Source organism: Sorex fumeus, unplaced genomic scaffold (assembly GCF_029834395.1).
Source record: "Sorex fumeus unplaced genomic scaffold, SorFum_2.1 ptg000129l, whole genome shotgun sequence".
Classification (NCBI taxonomy): domain Eukaryota; kingdom Metazoa; phylum Chordata; class Mammalia; order Eulipotyphla; family Soricidae; genus Sorex; species Sorex fumeus.
The window spans coordinates 16803910-16821752 of record NW_026606186.1 but is presented as its reverse complement, the minus strand read 5'-3'; the positions used below and the strand labels follow the sequence as shown (position 1 = coordinate 16821752).

Sequence of the window (17843 nt, the reverse complement as noted above, 5' to 3'; positions counted from 1 at the left end):
CTGGCAGATAGCAGCCACCGAGCCACCAAGGGGGAGCAGGCGGAGGGACACTTTTCCCCCTGCGGTGGACTGACAACAGTAACCTACTGTGGGGTCAAGATGCATTTCTGCCAAAAACCACTGGGTTTTGAGATTTGTTTCTGAGTCTTTGAGATCATGGCCATTAAGCAGCTTGATCACGAGCCAGAGAGGCCATTCGTGGGCGACGACTCGGGGTCTCATTGGGGTGGGGAAGAAAGGTCTGGCTCCACCCCCATCCCATGAGGCCCCATGTGTCTCGTCACTGCGGGTCCAAACCTAACTGTCCAGTGGCCTCTGGATGATGGTAGCCACCAGGCTGCCAGGGAGAGTTTTGTGCCAACCTGGGTTAGCTCAGCACTGGTAACCTACTGCAGGGACAGGACACATTTCTGCCAAAAGCCATTGGGTTTTGAGATTTGTTTCTGAGTCTCTGGGATCATGACTGTTAAGCAGTTTGATCAGGAACCAGAGAGGCCATGCCTCCAATTATATAGCTGAGCCCGAGGTGGTTTGTGGGTGTGTCTCCCACATACCTAACTTTTGGCTGTTTACTTTCTTGGTAAACTTTGCCCCAAGTTATTGGGGTCTGACCAAAGGCACAGCAGCAATTTCTGGGGTTTCTGGAAGACTGATGTATCATCAGGCTGCTGAAGCACTCACCTCACAGGTACAGATTGACCTGCTGGTGGCACCATACCCTCCAGACAGTGCTATTTTTCGGGAAGGGATAGGATTAAGAGGCTCAGCATTTCCTAAGGCAGTGGAGCGAGAGGGGTGGCTAGAGCAGGCCTGGTTGTGAGAAGAAATGTGACTGAGATGCATGACAAGGGGAGGGTGCTGGATCTGGAAGCAGCACCAGGTCTTCGACTCAGCTTTTATTTGGTGGCTGCTGTTCCCCAGATGGTGCTTGGGAGGACACATAGCCTTGCTCCCACTTGTTTTGTGGGAGCCAGGGGTGACCTGGGTTCTTATCAGAATCTAGAGCCAAATTATTGTGTCACTTGTGTCACTTGGGGCCATCTTTGTCCTTCTCTGGGCTACAACTCCCTTGTTTTTATTTTAGTTGATTCTTGTTTTTGTTTTGAGGCTGTATCTCACAGTGCTTGTGGTTTACTTCTGGCTTTGTACTCAAGGATCATTCCTGATGGTGCTCGGGGCACTGTATGTGTCGCCCAGAATCTCAGCAGGGTTGTTGGTTGCACGCAAGGCAAGTGCCTTAATCCCCTCTACTATCTCCCTGGCCCTCACTTGTTTCTAAAGTGAGGGAGATGACTACTAATCCAACACAGTCTGTATCAAACATATCCTCTGTTCCTTCTGCAAACGATTGCTCAGTGAGCCTTCTCCCTCTGACTTCCTTTTACTAATAGGATGTTGGATAACATTGCTTTGTCCTTCAAGAAGCTTAGGTTTTATCTGGTTACACCCACCTTAGTGCTCCTGAAGCACTTCCACTTCCATTGTGTTTATCTGTAAACAGTCTTCCCTATGCTCTCCCACCCAGTTAATCAGCTTTCCCCTTAATCAGACTTTGTTAATTTGTAAGATCAGTTTCCCAGAAATCTATGATTTTATATGTATAAGTGAAATATTGCCTTTTTCCTCTCCTTATGCCTTATGAATAGTTTACCTTAAAGTAATATCCTTTTTGTATAGATACAGAAAGAACGTTAACATTATGCTTTGTAACTTAGGATTTGATTGGCCTTGAATATTATTCACTCCCGGGCATCTTTCTCGACTTAAGCCTCAGTTGCCCTTAGTTCCTAACACCCCAAAAGCAGGGTCCCGACGAGGGACTGAATGGACCCAGGGCAAGCAGTGAGCTACCCTGGCAGCGAAATGGGCCAGGCCAAAGTGCCACGATTCTTAACTATAAGTTAAGAGTTAGATCATGGACAAATGCTGTCATGATCCAACGTAACGACAAGACTAGGATCCTGCTAGGGGTGGGAAAGACTATCTGGCCTGAGCACCGCAGTCTGAGATCAAGATGGCCCTAGGAGAGCAATTCTATAAGTTTAAGATATTTCTTACTGTATCCATACAAAATGATTTATATTATATTTTATATGCTTGTCGGACAAGGAGAGGAGAGGCACGCCCATGGAATTCTGCTCTAGGGTGGGTCCTCCTGTTAAGGAAGGATCTGTCCTAGGAGCGGTCTTCCCTGAGGCTAAGATTTCTACCCCTGTTCATCTCCACCCCTATTGATTGTGACCACACCTATGTGTAATTGTTCCCCCAATTCCTCAGGAGAGAGGATTTAACTGTACTGTAGGAGGGAGACAGGGGCAGGAGAAGGAAGAAGAGAGTTCAGAGAGGGGCAGGAGAAGGAAGAAGAGAGTTCAGAGAGGGGCAGAAGGAAGAAGCAGAAGTTCAGAGAGGATCAGAAGGAAGAGGAGGATGAAGGGGGATGGGGAAGGAGAATGAAGTAGCATGGGAGCAGAGACAGGAGAGACGAGGAGAAACAGAGAGAGATGGGAGCAGAGAGAGAGAAGGAGAGACAGAAGGAGAGATGAGGAGAGAATCAGAATAAACTACGACTAATACCTACCAGCCTGGCCCTCGTTCCTTCCTCCGCCTGACCATCGCCATCGACCTCTCCGGGGTGGTAGAAGGGTGAGACTACCGAACGCGGGTGGTGGGAGAGATAGAGCCGCCGCCGTGTGGGTGCCGTGCCCCCCAAGTTGTGTGAGTTTACACAATAGGAAGTCACAACTAACCCACCTTGTGCTGGCATTTCCTCTCCCCATGCCACCTAATCTCTTCCCATGTGCTACTTCATTTACTCATTTATTATGCCTGTGGTTGGTTCATCTGCTGCTGCAAGAACAGAAATTCCATGGTAGGAGGGCACTTTCTTTTCTTTGCAGTGATGAATTCTTCCACATGGGGCCCTCTAGAAGCAGATGTTAAAGGAATATAATGCTTCTGTTAAGTGTGGGGAAGGTATCCTCTTACGGTGGAGAACGTGGAATCAGGAAACCCGCATTTCAATCTTGGTCTCAGTTTTAGTAAACAGCATAGGCATCCTCCTGCTCTCTCCACTGCTTCATCCCACTTGGCTTAGCATCCCTGGGAAAAAGTGGGATGATTTCCTCTCTTACAGGTGGCTCCCATGATGACCTGACAGACACTGAAAGCACCAAGTCCGGGAAGAGTCTCACAAGAGGCTCGTGGTTCAGCATAGTGATCTTCAAGCTCAGTCTGAGGATGTGAGCCAGCCCGCAGGTGTAGAAAAGCTACAACCACTAGTCTACCAACCTTGCTTCTTTCTAACTGCTGCATAGTGGACTGTTTTGTGGGAGAATGGGTGCAATCCACGGGTATAATAAAGGAGGAAGAATGTTGGGTTTAGGGGAAGGAAAAGATCAGGTCTTTGGTTGCAAGCACCAGCCGTCATCCAGGACTATCTGAGCAGAAAATAATTTTTCTGAAAGGGTGTCTGGAAGCTCATAAAGTTGATGGAAGACTGAAGAAACTGTCTCAGGAAACAGGAAGGAACTGAAGGAGGTCAGGCAGAGGGAAGCATCCAGCAGTAAGCTTCTGTCACTCACTGCTGCAAATAGACCATTGCTTTTAGAGAAAACTATGGCTATACCCTGCCTCAGATCTGCCACAAACCATCATTGGCTTGGTGGTGAGAAGCCAACTATGTACACTCTTCATTTTGCATCCGTTGCTGAGGGTTGAAGATAGTGGAGGCTGGGAGATAGCTCAATGATCATACTTTGCATGCTCATGAACTCCTTGGCTCTCCAGGAAATGCTGGGTGTAGCCTTGGAGGTTCCCAGCAGGACTGCTAGGTAGTCCTGCTGGTCCCTGGCACTGCAAGAACAAAACAGTGTTTGTATCCTCTGCATACCCAAGCTTTAGCTTTGAGCTACCTGGCTCTATTGGCTGATTAAGGTAGAAATGGCCCCCAGTCCCTCTGAGCACTGCTTGAAAGATCACACAAATCACAAAATCACAAGTCATCCTGTTAATCGTCGATTGCCTCGAGCAGGCCCCAGTAACGTCTCCTTCATCCTAGCCCTGAGATTATATTCAAGGCTCTTTAGGAGAATGAGACCCATCATTGTTACTGGTATTTGGCATATTGGGTACGCCACGGGGAGTTTGCCAGACTCTGCCGTGTGGGCAGGCTACATTCGGTAGCCTGCTAGTTTGTCCAAAGTAGGAATGAGATAATAAGATGTCATAATAGGATGTCGCAAATGCGGCCGCGCGGTTCCGGGAGCTGGTTTTTATAGTCTCTGAGTCTTGGCCCTTACGGCTTGGAAGATACCCCCTGAAAAAAAATCCTGTGGGTATCCAAATGACAAAGCCCAAATGATATATCTATGTCCTGACTTTCTTAGGGAAAAAAAAAAGAGTATCTTTGATTGATGAGAGTTGACCTCCTTTTTAAAGGCAAATTGTCAGCACACAGGAGATTTCAGAGAAAGAGTTGAAGATAAGTACCTGGACTCACCTTCACCTCCTGCCTTTGGTTCTCTTTGTGTTCTGGATCCTGTTGAGACAACCAGAGGCAGGTCTGGGATCCTAGGAGTCTGTTGATACAGTCTGCCCTGGTGGCCTCCAAGGGTGAGGACAGGAAGGAGGGAGGGAGGAGATGCGAGTGGGCAAGGAGAAACCCCTATAGGCTGGAAACAAATTCTGGAGATCTATTGAGTGCTTATGCAGTGAGAAGTGGGGAATACAGAAGTGGGCTTGGGCTTTGGGGGTGGAGAAGAATTTCAGGAGACCCTCGGCCATGAAGAAGGTGGCTGGAACAGAGCCAGAGTCAGTGGCTGGACTGAAGTGTGCATCTGAGAAGTGGATAGCTGACCTGCCTGCCAGAACTCAGGGCATGCATGTGGTTCCAAGCCAGAGCGGAGACTAAATACTTTGCCTCCACCCTTCTCCCTTGGGCCTCATTTTGGAGTATCTATAAACATTCCAAGACTGTGTCCTTAGTCATGTTGGATGTGACTTCTGTCCCATCAGAAGTGGGTTTGTGTGCGACCTCAGGGGGCACCTCTTACCAGCTATGTCTACCGGTCCTGGGAGGGGACAGGACCTGGGACTCAGAGTCTCCTAAGGCAAAACGTGGGGTGGCTGGTGGGGTGGCTTGGCACCCCCTTCTTGCCCAGAGGTTTGGTTGTTACAGGGAGCCAGTTTGTTTGGGTTACACTGTAAGGCAAAGGCTGCTCTGGCTGAATTGCAGGCCGCAAGTCTTATGATCTGCACTTGCAAGTTGTGTATGTAACGTCGCAGCCTTTATTAAAGCAAGATAAACTCTGCAGCCAAAGATCTGGTGGTGCATACATTCCTCTAATCTTGACGTCTGAGCCATGGCATTCCATTTGCATGAGGTCGATCAGCTCAAAATTTTCATTAAAGAAGTCAACTTGCTGAAAACCCCCAAGAGAATGAACTGGAACTGGTTCCCCCCACCATCACCCCAGTTCCATGCCTCCACTTCCAGGCAGAGACCTGTAATGTGTGGTTTGGACGGAATGCTGTGTGCTGAGAACAAACAGATCCGTGGTCTTAAATAGCAGGGAGCTCCCTCAACACTAGAAATAATCAGACTAGGGAACATGACCTGCCATGTTCCTTTGGGGGAACTTTGAATACACCATCAGGGAGCTCTTCTTAATCTATCTTTTGGAGTCCTTGGGAACTGTAGGACCTGATGGGATTTGAGGGCCCACCCTCCACTCCCCTACCCTCAATCCCTCGCTCTGCAACCTGTATGTTCTTGCCTTGACACATAATTAACCAGGAAGGAAAGGAGGCCTGAGTCTGCATTCAAGTCCTGCTATTAATTGGATAAGGAGTCACGGGTAAGACACAGCATGTCTCTGAAGCTTACGCATCCTGGAAAAGGTGACACAGTGATGGTTACCAGCACGTATGCTGTGTCCCGCTCTGGCCTGGTGATGTCACCTGTGTTTCACAGAAGTTCTAAAACTGAGAAGTGTAAAAGATTGTGACCTCTGTACTGGGGAGAAAACTGAGTTCGGGAGAGGGAAGAGAGTTAGGGGAAAGGGGTCCCAGATTTGAACTCAGGGGATTTTGACATGGCATGAAAATTGTCATGCAGTCTACCTTGCAGTGTTTCTACAGTTGACAATAGAAAATGAGTGCAAGTATGTCTTTGAAGCCCGAGTTTCCTAAAGTGGGTTATGTCACACCCCCACTCCAGCCCTTGGGGTCACTAGACTGGTCCAGAAGGGAGTCAGTGGCCCAGGATAATTGTGGGGAACACTTTCTGTTTGGTACTTAAGGTAGATTTCCAGGGGTGGGGGACACTGAATAATTTTTTTTCTGATAATGGGAAGTCTTGTAAGTTTGGGAACCTCTATTTTGAAACATCAATTCCTCTGGGAAATGTGGAGTAAGAAACCAACTCCTCAGTGCTAGCCACATTCTAGCAGGACAGCTTTGCTCAGGAAGTTTTTCCCTCCTGTTCAGCCCATCTTTCCTTCTCCATTCCCATTTGATGGTTTTCTTTCCATCTTTCTTCCTGCAATTTCTCCCAACGTTCAACTACAGTGGCTTTGTGTAAATCAGTCTGGTCCATGAAAGACAAAACACTGCTTAAAAGTACTTGTGCTTTTATTAAAAAAAAATACAATTAGGTAGGGTTCAGGTGTGTTTTGGAAAGGAAGATCTCTTAAAAATCCATAGTTTTCATCACCATTATTATTATATTAATAATATTAATTCATATTCTTAAAATGGAAACAGAATTGCCTTTCTGGTTTCTGTGGTATGTAAAAAAAAAGAGGAGGGGGATATAGCTTCCAAGGACACACATTTAATTGCCTGCTAACCAAAATAATGATCATTAATTATACAACTTTGTGTAAACTACAGCTGGTTCTAGAAACTACCACTGTACAGCCTACCCCTTTCCCCTTCCCAGAGCCACCCAAGAGAAGGAACACCATGGTGATACTGTTACTGGAAGACTTTTGCTGAATCAACAACAAAGCAGAAACCTGCTGGAGACTGCTGTCTTTGGTGCGAAGGAAGTAATCGCAGAGTTGACGGTGAGACCAGGGCAGTTGCTGTTGGCTTTGATGATCATGGTTAACTTTAAGTCCTGCCCAAAATGCTCAGGTGCAGCTTGGTGGTGAGACTGGTGGTACTGATGCTTTGGTAAAATTATTTTCTTTCTCTGGGCCCCATTCTTCCCTTACCCAGTTGTCCCTGGAATTTATGCCCGTTTGCGCCTGCCTTCAAGATTTCGGAAGTTGCTAGGTCTCAGCTTCATCTCAGCAAACTGGATTGAGTATTCATGGCCCTTCCAATGGAACCAGTTCACGCCCTGCAAAATTAAGAAGAACTCCAGATGGGTTTGCCATTGGCCAGGCGTTCACCAACCGCTGTAGTTTAGTTGACAAATAAGATTTTACGTGAGCATTTGGTGGTTCACAGCTGTCTCTTGTGTGTCTAATGGTCTGTGTCATGAAAATTGTTAAAGGGTTTGCTAAATTGGACCCAGCTCCCTTACTTTAGCTGCTTGTCAGTTGAGTTTAAATTGAGTCTTGATTTGCCATTTTAAAACAAAATGGTGGCTGACCCCCAACCAAAGTTTTCCACCATTGCATACAGGAGCTAAAGAAATTCAGGTCTTGAGTGGAAATCATAGAACTGAACATCTAGATGGAGGGTAGTCTATTTCAGAGGATTCCTAAGGAGCCCTTTCATAGGGATTTGTATGGAATGGCAGAAAGGACATGAGTGGAAAACAAATTCTGGAACCTGATTTAAAGGGTTAAACCTTAGTACTCTAACTTGAGGACATATAGTTTCCAAGTCACCATCTGAGCATCAGTTTCAGTATATATACTCTATATACTTTTGTACAAATTTCTTTAATGAGGTCTGAAAATGTCAGCCTTGAAAGGGCATAATGAAAGTCAATGAGTTTATAAAGCAGTTATAATAGTACTGGGCAATTGTAGATGCTTGATTGCTATTGCTTCCTTAATACCAAGCAAGGGGAATATCCTTGTACATTTTGTACCTTGGTCTCCTAGTCTATTACTTGATTCTTCAGTAGAGTATAATTCATGCCCACTGAATGCCACATGACCCTTTGCTTCATGTATAAGTTTGCTCCTGAGAGGGTACCAGACCATTCACTGACCCCTCTTCTCTGTCAGGTGTTTTGGCAGGTGAGGGCACAAGTCTGTGGAAAAGCTAGTGCCCAGTGAAATGAGGAGAAAAAAGAGACACTTGATTTGATTCTAATTTCTTGGCATTCACTGATGATTCGCAGTGCGGTTTAAGAATGGTTGTATCATGGAACAGGCAAAGTTTACAATTACTCTGCTACCATGAGATCCTTCAGCCCAATACTTGGGCCTCTGACTGTCATTCTCTTTCCTTGTTCTTTCCTTGGATGGGAAACTGGGAGCAAGAGACCAGAGAGGGAAATGGACTTTATAGCTGCCACACAGCCCCAGAGTTGAGTCAGAGTTGGGATCAAACATTAATAACGTTCTGGTGGCTTCTACACCATCACTTTCTTCTAAATTAGGATGGAAGGATGAAAAGAGAGATTTGCATTTTGGCAGGTAGTTTTTCTCTACTTTTTTTTCTCACCAGGAAGACTTCAGATATTTTACTCCCTAGACTTCTACTCTACTCCCCCAGAGTAGAAGGGGAATTGAGGCAAATAAAAGGAAGAATACAAATATCTCAGAACTGTCGGAAAATATGTCCTTTCTCTCGCCTTCACTATGTGATAATCTTGTCTTGGTCCCCTTGCAGATCAAAGCTAAGAAGCTATGAGAAATCTAGCTGAGATCTCTTTGGAAGAGTGATAAGGTCAAGTAAAAACTCACAAAGATACTTAGCTATCAGGTAACCAAAGCTTAAACACATGCATCAAAATATAATGATGGGAAGAAGCAGGTGAAAAATAAACACACCAACTAACCCGCAAACAGCAACAACCAAAAAGGTACATATGAACAAAATGGCATGCATGCATCACACCGAGACTTGGCATACCAGAGGTTCAAGGGTGGGAAGGAGGGATTCTGTCCTTGACCTTCACATAAAGCCCCTGGGACTCCAGGTGCAGACCAAGAAAGAGCCCCAGTCTGCAGGGGTCTGTTAGAACACCCCTCCTTCCTCCCTCATCCCCTTGTGATGGGGAGCACAACTGAGCAGGTCCCAGGCAGAGGGCTGGGTTATGACCAGAGCTGAGCTCATGCTCCTTGTTTCAGGCTCTGTGGGTGATAGCCATGGAATGGGGGGTGGTGGTTAGCCCACTAATATCTGGGGGGACGCTTCCAAATCTGTGTCTGGGGTTGTAGCAATTGTGCTATTGTAACATGGGTGAGTAGGATGACACAGAAAGTGGGGATACTACCCTGGGGACTATAGAGAAGTCACTGTTCTCTGAGACTTGAATCAGCATCCCAAGAACATGACCCACCCCAGGGTTCCCACCTGTCTCTTCTGCCCTCCTTCCTCCTGACTCTGTTTCCTTCCCTTCCTGAAGTTGTAATTATCTGAACAATATCCTGACAGTAGATATTTTTGGATGAAGATGCTGAGTATTGGGTGCTTTCTCTCTCTCCATCTGCCTTTATTCATGAGCTACTGATAGACTTTGGTGGATTTTTTCCCCTTATGAAGTCTGGGGTGGGTCCGCATTCCAAGGTTCACTTGGGGGGTTCTGTGGGAGCTTGCAGGCCAGAGAGAGGAGGCAGCTCCCAGGCCTGGATTAGCCACCTCACTTCAATAACCTACACTTAAAATAGGAACCAGCCTCTGTGGGGCTCAGTCCAGAGATGGGGGGCTGACAGTTTGGTGCTTGGGGTCATCAGAGCCACAGGCAGTCATGCTGCAGGGACATTACAGAGGCTGACATGTGTTCTGCTACTTCCTCATGTACCTGTTTCCTTCCCTCCAACCAGTACCTTCCACTTTTATCTTCTTTCTTTGGGGGTTTCAGACAAAGACCAGGGTGTGAGGGATGCTTTCTGAGTTTGGGGTTTGCTGTCTTGGTGAATCATCGTGGGCTTCCCCCAGACTGTTTCTGGGAGACTTTACCTGGCACGCATTGTCACCGAACACTTTCCTCACTGTTCTGGGAAAGAGCTCGTCATATCCATGAGATTTCTGAACCCAGGTTCTGACCAGGAGATGAAGGGGCTGCTAATTTGCCGCCTCCCCGTCACCAGAACTCCTCAACCTTGCTGGGATTCTCACAGTCCACTCACCTGACTGTGGCTGTTGTCCCCGTATCTCCCCATCAGATTGACACGGTGGCAGTTCTTGTACCAGAAAGCCCCCTTGTAAGACAGCGCGCAGTTGGTGATGGCAGAGTCTGTGTCCTTGTTGTAGGTGGAGAAGGATCTGCCATTGTGATAGGCCATGGAGTCCCCTGGGAGAGAGAGAGAGAGAAAGAGAGATGGGGGAGAGGCCTCAGTCATGGGTCCTAGAGTTTGCAGATGGGCCAAGAAAGGCAGACGGAAGTAGAAATGACAAAAGACAGGCTCTGGCTTCTGAACATGGCCCAGAGTAAGGTGACACTTAGGTCTAGATGGGCCCTAAGAGTCAGCATCCAGGAAGAAGCAAAGTGTGGTGAGTACAGGACTGCAGAGGGCTTTGCAGAGTCCAGCCTCTCCCACTCCTTAGCTTTGCCTTGGCCACTTGGTCTTGACCTGAGATCGGTCACTTGACTTTGCTCAAGTCAAGTTATTAGGGAACGCTGCTCCCAACAAACAGCCACCGCTGTGTTCTCAGGGAAACTGAAGATGGGTAGAGTAGGAGAAAGTAGTAAAGAGAGTAAAGGAGAAACATCAGTATTATGATACTCTGTATAGTATTATAACACCAAGTCTGGGAGGGACCTGGAGGGTACTCAATCTCCCCAAAGCTTCTGCATTGGGACTCTCTGCCTGTGGGAACTGCTGGAAGCAGCCAGAAGAACCCAAAAGGGACCTACGCAGAGCTGCCCAACATATGGTGAGCCTGCCAGAGATGCCGGGCTTCCAAGGAAGAGGCTGGATCCAAGTGCAGATCAAGTTGTTTGGACCTGATTAATCAGGTCCCCCTTAAAAACTCAGAGCTAACAGAGTGACAGTCTTAATTCTCCAGACGAACTGCTCTCCACTAGAGCATAGATCCACTCCTTTTAAAAAACATAGTCTTTCTTGCTCTTTTGGGTCAGTGCTTCTCTCTTTTCAGTGATTTTCATTCTTTGAAAAGATGAGAGTCTGCTCTGGGTCTGGGAAGAGATTCGCTGCTTGTCACAAGCCTGTTGCTGAGTCTCAGTTTTCTCGTCTATAAAATGGAACCAGTTTATCCAAAAAGCCCATGATGTAGAATTCTATTTGAGAATCTAGCTTATAGATTTAATACATTAAGCTTCAAAAACATTTCAGTGCCATTTCTTTCTGTGTCCTTGGCTGCTAACTATAGTGAAGGTGTCCATGAAAAGTCAAGAGTCTGAGGCATTTTTTTTCTGCCTACTACTTTGAAGCAAGTATCAAAGGGGACTGAGATGCCTTTTAAATGGATGGCGAGACCAGGCATGTAGGGATGACAGCTGGACATTGAGGGCCTGAATACCTTCTGGTGGAGAGGCTGAGACCTAGACACACATAGGGCAAAACAGCCTACGGGGGTTCTCTTGGGAGGGGGGTCAAATATCTGTTCTAACATCGGCAGTTGGAGCCAGGCGGGAGGGGCAGCATTCCTGCAGCTCTGAGGATTTGCCCTCTGTAGCACTATCTTTCTGGCCTTAAGAAGCCGTCTTCCCCCACAGGGGTGTTTATTGCCAGGTACACAGTGTCCGAATTCTTTGAGGGATAGAGGAATGGAAACAATTTTCACCCTGGGATCTTTCCCTTCATTTGCCACCAGGCAACCTTCTCTAAAGAGCCTCTTTAAAGGGAGTCTGGCTTTTGGCAAAACTTTATCTGATGTTTTCATCTATCTGAGGAGAATTCTCAGAGATAAGGAGTCTTGTCACACCATGTACTTACATAGACTTAGCTGGGAGTGGCCCCAAGTGACCTGGATTGTCATAAGGCATCCACACTCTCCAGCCTAATCATTCCTTGCTACCACGTACATGTCTTTGCAGACAGACTTACACCCTGGGTCCAGGTTATTTCCACTTGGGCAAATAACCAAACAATTTTGTTTCCTCTTCTGCACAAGAGTCATGCTATCCTGCGTGGCTTTTGTGAGGATTAACTGGGGGGAATGCATGTGAAATACTCACAGGGGAGTATTTCACTGTGAGTATTTTCTAGGTAGTATTATCTAGGTGGTCTGTGTGCATGTTATCTAGTATTATCTAGGTGGTCTGGTGCATATTGTTATCTTATTTATTTCTTTTCTAATTTGGAACCAGAAGGAAAGTTTATTCCAAGTAAAAAGAATCTGTAAGAGTTGAACTGGGTAAGAATAAGAAGTGAGAGGACTTTGGGAGAGTCTGTGAATGAGGGTGTGTTCTGAGGCATGGATGCATTGGATTACAGTTTGATGAGGGGGTGGACTGTTTGTCACTCAAAGTTTCATGGGCTGCACAGATCAATGACAATACCCGTGATAGAAAACCAGGGACTTAAAAGAAATAAAGACGCTCTATGCAAACCAGAAAATCCCAGTTAACACCTGCCACTTACTGGGACCCATTGGTATGTCACGCTTCTGAGAAGCACTGAACATTAAATACAAACATTAACCACCCCCACCCCCCGAAGACTGTTTTCCTATCAGTCTGAAACTTATTATCTAGAAATGAAGAAAAGAGAGACTGTTTTGGAGTGATGGTTATTAAATTACAATTTTGATTGTTCGAATGCCCAATCTCTTGTATGTTTTCAAGACCCAAATATGTCCTCACCCCTTTTCTATTGCAAAAGTCCTGGACCAGGAACTAGTAGGCATTCAAATGTTTAAGGATAAAATTAATGATTTGACTAATAAAAGAAGAAATAATGAATGGCATTGAAAATAACAAGTGAGTTTTGGGGGCTGGAGCAATATTACAGCTGGCAGGGGATTTTCCTTGCACGGGGTCGACCCAGGTTTGATTCCCAGCATCCCATACGGTCCCCCAAGCACCACCAGGAGTAATTCCTGACTGGCATATCCAGAATAACCCCCGAGCATCGCTGGGTGTAACCCAAAAAGAAAATAAAAAGAAACTTAAAAACAAAAGTGAGTTTCTTTTCTTTTGGTGGTGGTGGTGGCGGCGGGGAGGAGCTTCCAAGCATAGCTCAAGAGGTTCAAGGGCCCCAGTGTTGGTTTTGGGCCAATAAGGCTGGTGGTTCAATGCAAGGGGTCGAGGTTCTACTACAGTCCTGTGGTGCTGGAGTTGCCTGGGCCATCACACAGAGCTGGAGGCCTCCAGGGACACAGTCAGCAATATTTGGGAGTTCCCAGGGATGCACCCAGTGAAGCTTGAGGGACCATTTTATGCTGGGGACTGAAGCCACTTTGGGCACAAGCTGAGCATGCACCCTAACCACTGTACTTCCTTCTCTCCCCAAGTGGGTTTTTGTAATTTTATGAGTTCTTTTGTACCTGCTGTGCCGCTGTACCCCTCCACCTTCAACTTGTAGAAACTCTTGGCATCTCCCACGCTGAACTTGTCGTATACAGCATAGGCTGAGTCTCCATGGTCCCTCAGGTCTACCCGGAGCTCATACTGCCCTTGGGATGTGATCTTGTGCAGGTTGTCCAGTCCTACAGATGATAAAAGTGAGGGTTACTGAAACAGCACAGTGACTAAGGTCATTTCTTTTCCACCCTGTAGGAGCAGCAATTGGGGTCCCTGCAAAGAGGTTTATCTTCCACAGATAAAGTCTTAGAGCTTGGTCTTCTTCTCTGTGGTGTAATACCAGGAAAATGCATGATCTTTCTGAGACTCATGTAGAGACCACCTGACATCTTTCCCTTCTAATCTCTGAGGGTCTTATGAAGATCAAAGGAGATCGAGCGGAGAAAACACCTTTTCTTCTCTTAGGCTCTTTATCAGTGGAGGCAAATGTATGAAAGCAGGACAGATTTGCCAATCTGGGCACCTGTGTGAGGAATGGTCCCCCTTGTGATTTGGTTGGGTTGTCAGAAGTGGGAGCTGTATGAAGGGATGGCTGATGGTGTAATAACCTTGACTAGGGAGATTATAAGTTAACTTTAGTCATACTTCTTACTGGCTAGATTGCTAGAGGTAAGGTATTAACTCCTCAGAGACTGTTACCCCAGAAGCCAGAAGGAAATTGCGCATGGTCCAAGGGTGCAGCGAGACTGAGATATTATAGCTCTGAGAACCTGTCTCAGCAACTGGAGATCAGGACAGAAGCAGTCAATGATACCAAGTGACAAGTAGCCTATAAGTCATTCCATGAACAATTTAAAACTAGATTAATCTGAAAACCTGGGTGTTGGCTTTTCCTTGCCCAGATTTTTATTTTCAATCCCCTAGAGAATCTAGAATCTTTTTTTTTTCAGTGAGAATTTAATATATTGTGTCCAAGGTGAATTACAACCAATGGCCAGGGGTGTATAAAAAGGATATTTGGAGCACAGAGATGCAGAAGCAAATTACCAAGCCAGAACTCTTCTCTGCGGTCCCCAAACCCAGCTTCATAGGCTTTCCAGTTTCGATAGAAATCTTCAAGTCCATTTTTGCGTCTCAGGAACACCTGTAAAAAGAACCAATGAAATCTGGACACCCTCCAGCTACCGTGGGGGAAAAGAGGGGCCATTTGCCAAGGGAGAAGCATCTGATGTAGTGAAAACCCCTGCCATGGACTCTATTGCTGGCACGCTGTGTGACTTGATGGCTGCTGTCTCCTCTCTCTGAGACTGAGAGCTTTCACTTGAGCATTCCAAAGGAAAATGCTGCCCAGTTATGGCTGATCAGAATCTGCCACTGCAAGTTTTGTTGTTGTTGTTTTTTTAACTGCAACAAATGCATGGCTTTGGTGCAAGATACTGGTGTGTGTGGGAGACACAGGGAAATAAGGGACTTCTCTCTGCTTTCAGCTCAGTTTTGCTGAGAACCTATAACTGTTCTAAGCAAGACATTATACGAATTAAAAATAAAGACCTACCCTATCATGATAAAAGGGTTGACATAAACCCTGAAAAATCACTTGACACAGTGCTTTTTCAATCCTTTTTCCAGCACATGATCTGTGTCTCTGCCTTGCAAAACCTGGTGCACAGGAGTATCCGAGTGTGTAGGGAGAACCCCCATAGTCTAATTTGTGGGGGATCCTTTTGGAAAGATACTCACGATCCATCCACCTCCGTCAGAAGCCATGTCACAGAAGACCTCCAGCGCCTGGTCCTTATCCCCATTGAGATAAATGGTGTAGAGGCCAGAGGTTGTGTCCCCATTCAGCATGGCTTGGGAGCAGTCCCTGGGGAATGGGTACAGAAGTCCAACTGTGGGAGAAGACAGTGGGGTATCAGCATGGGAGGCCTGAGGGAGGAAGCTTCTGTTGACTCCACTGCAGCTAACTGGCTGCACGCCCAGAGACAAACAACTCCCCGGGTGTTCTGGTCCAAGAGGGAGATACAATGTTTCATAGCTTGCCTAGGGAGTTTAGAGCCCATCTATTTAATGCTCTCATACTGGGGACATCAGATGACCCTACCCCTCAGTCCCCTGTGTTGGGGGGGAGCTGAGCAGCTGGGAAATACATGAGTCAGGTGGATCTTGATCTACTCAGAGCAGCTAGCTGGGTCCCGGTGCAGCTAGGACTTGGCCAGGATGACTGTCTCTCTTTCTGGGGGTCAGGGTGCTCTGTGGGGCTGGCTGCAACTCTGTCTTTATAGAGGGTTCTTAAATCAAAGACAAAGATTGGAGTCTTGAATTTGCTATTTCTTTCCCAGGATTCTGGAGGAAGCCCAACAGACAGTGCCCAACCTGGGAATCTCAGAAGGTAAGACAGAATGCCTGGGGAATTTCCACAAATAGTGGAAATAGCATGTAGGCCCATGCTGAAAAGTTCAAGGAAAATGAATGCCATGGAGGGTGTGCTTGTTGGAAGTCAGAGAACTGCTGATTCTACCAGCAATTCTTTTGGGAATCTCTGCCTGGTACTTGACCACATCTGCAGTTGAGGCGTGAGTGGTTTCCCTGTTTATCTCATGTCCCCAGTATGAGAGCATTTTCAAGGTGCACATAGGTTTATGACCCCAGCACCTGCTATAAGAACTGCATGGGGTCCCCTGGGCCCCATAGGTTTGTCCTTCAGTAGGTGTGTGCAGTGACCACAGTGCCCTGTGTGGGACAGAAGGCAGTGTTGGGCCCAGGTGATGACTCTCCAGGAACGAGCTCCTCTATTACTCAGCGGTTATTACAGGAACCACTTGTACTCTCCACATCTGCAGCTGACAAGGTGCAGGTCTCCAACCCCAGAACAGCAGGGCTCAGGGGTTGGGGTCTATACCTGATGATGCTCAGGTCTTATTTACTGCTCACTCCTGAAAGTGGCCAGGGGACCGTATACAGTACTGGTAATGGAACCAGGGTTGGTCATGTGCAAGGCAAGTGCCTCACCCCATGTGTTTTTGCTCCAGAGATCAATTTTGACTGTAACTCATGGTATATTTTGAAGCAGGTGATTTAGGCTCTGGGAAAATTTGCTTCCTCATCCCCCAAAATGAGGCTGCTGATCTTGGTCCCCCACATTCATTTGGTGGGAGGCCCAGGTACTGTTTTGGATAGAGAAAGTCTTTGTAAATGCTGACAGAAAAAGATAGAAGCCCTGAGCTTATTCTTATTGGGCTTGGGCAAGGCTTAGGTGAGGCATTCAAACAACCCAAGGAACCTCTTAAGGTCCCCCTAAAGGAGGAAAGTCTTTCATTCCATTGCACTGAACCACCTGAGGTTCAGGACGGAAGTAAGTTTCCCAAGTTACACAGAGAAAGTGGTGGAAAGGAGGAATAAATCCAGCTGTTTTCACTACGGGCTCCTCTCACCATGAGGTCCTTGAGCAGGAACAGGAAATTGGTTCTTTCAGACCGATGCAAACACTGAAAGAGCAGTCTGAGGAGAAGCCAGGGCTAACACACGCATAAAGTTCATCCTTGAGCCCCAGCTGTTCCCTCAAGCCCTTACTTGTGGTGAAGATGATCTGGACCAACTTGCTCCTCAGGGGCCCATTCAGGGCCTGGATCTTGGCCGTGTAGTGGGTGGATGGACTCAGATCTGCCAGGTTGTAGGAGGTGGTCTCTGGACCCACAATTACTTCCTAGTGGCAGAAGAAAGAATGCAATAACTTTGGGTCCCAGTGCATTTTCAAGGTATAGCTGATGCCTCTCTTCATCCATCTTTTCATTAACTTATTCCACAAAGTCCCAACAAATATCACTCTGTGTTAATTAATTTTTTCTTTTTGGGTCACACCCAGCGATGCTCAGGGATTACTCCTGGCTCTTCACTCAGGAATTATTCCTGGTGGTGCACTTGGGGGACCATATGGGATGCTAGGGATTGAACCTGGGTCAGCTGTGTGCAAGACAAAACCCTACCTGCTGTACTATCATCCTGCCCCAGTGTTAGTTTTTGTGTTAATGGCTAGGATGTTACAGGGTAAGAGTGAAGGCTGAGCAAAGATCCTAGAGCCAAGCTAAATTAAAATGATGCAAGGAGGCACCTCAACCATACCAGATTTCTGGATGGGAAGTGGTATGAACAAGGAAGCTTAAATGCCAATCTATGGAATTGAAGTTGTCACCAAGAAATGAAGATTCCTGAAAGGCTAGTGAATGGTATAAACTCACCTTAATCAGGTGTCAACAAACAAAAAATCAGGTGGCATGAAGTCTTA

The 17843-nt window shown here is 46.6% G+C and overlaps 1 protein-coding gene across 1 annotated transcript in view; it reads right to left on the bottom strand.

Moving 5' to 3' along the window:
* Positions 1-6618: 6618 nt before the first annotated feature.
* TNC (tenascin C) overlaps positions 6619-17843 on the bottom strand; it is a 70931-nt gene continuing 59706 nt past the window's right edge. The window contains exons 24-29 of the mRNA XM_056138702.1: positions 17132-17264; positions 15299-15450; positions 14606-14702; positions 13582-13743; positions 10260-10423; positions 6619-7345 (exon numbers count right to left, since the gene is read on the bottom strand). Of these exons, the coding sequence (XP_055994677.1) occupies positions 7235-7345; positions 10260-10423; positions 13582-13743; positions 14606-14702; positions 15299-15450; positions 17132-17264 (819 nt within the window). The 3' untranslated portion in view covers positions 6619-7234. The remainder of the gene's footprint in view (positions 7346-10259; positions 10424-13581; positions 13744-14605; positions 14703-15298; positions 15451-17131; positions 17265-17843) is intronic.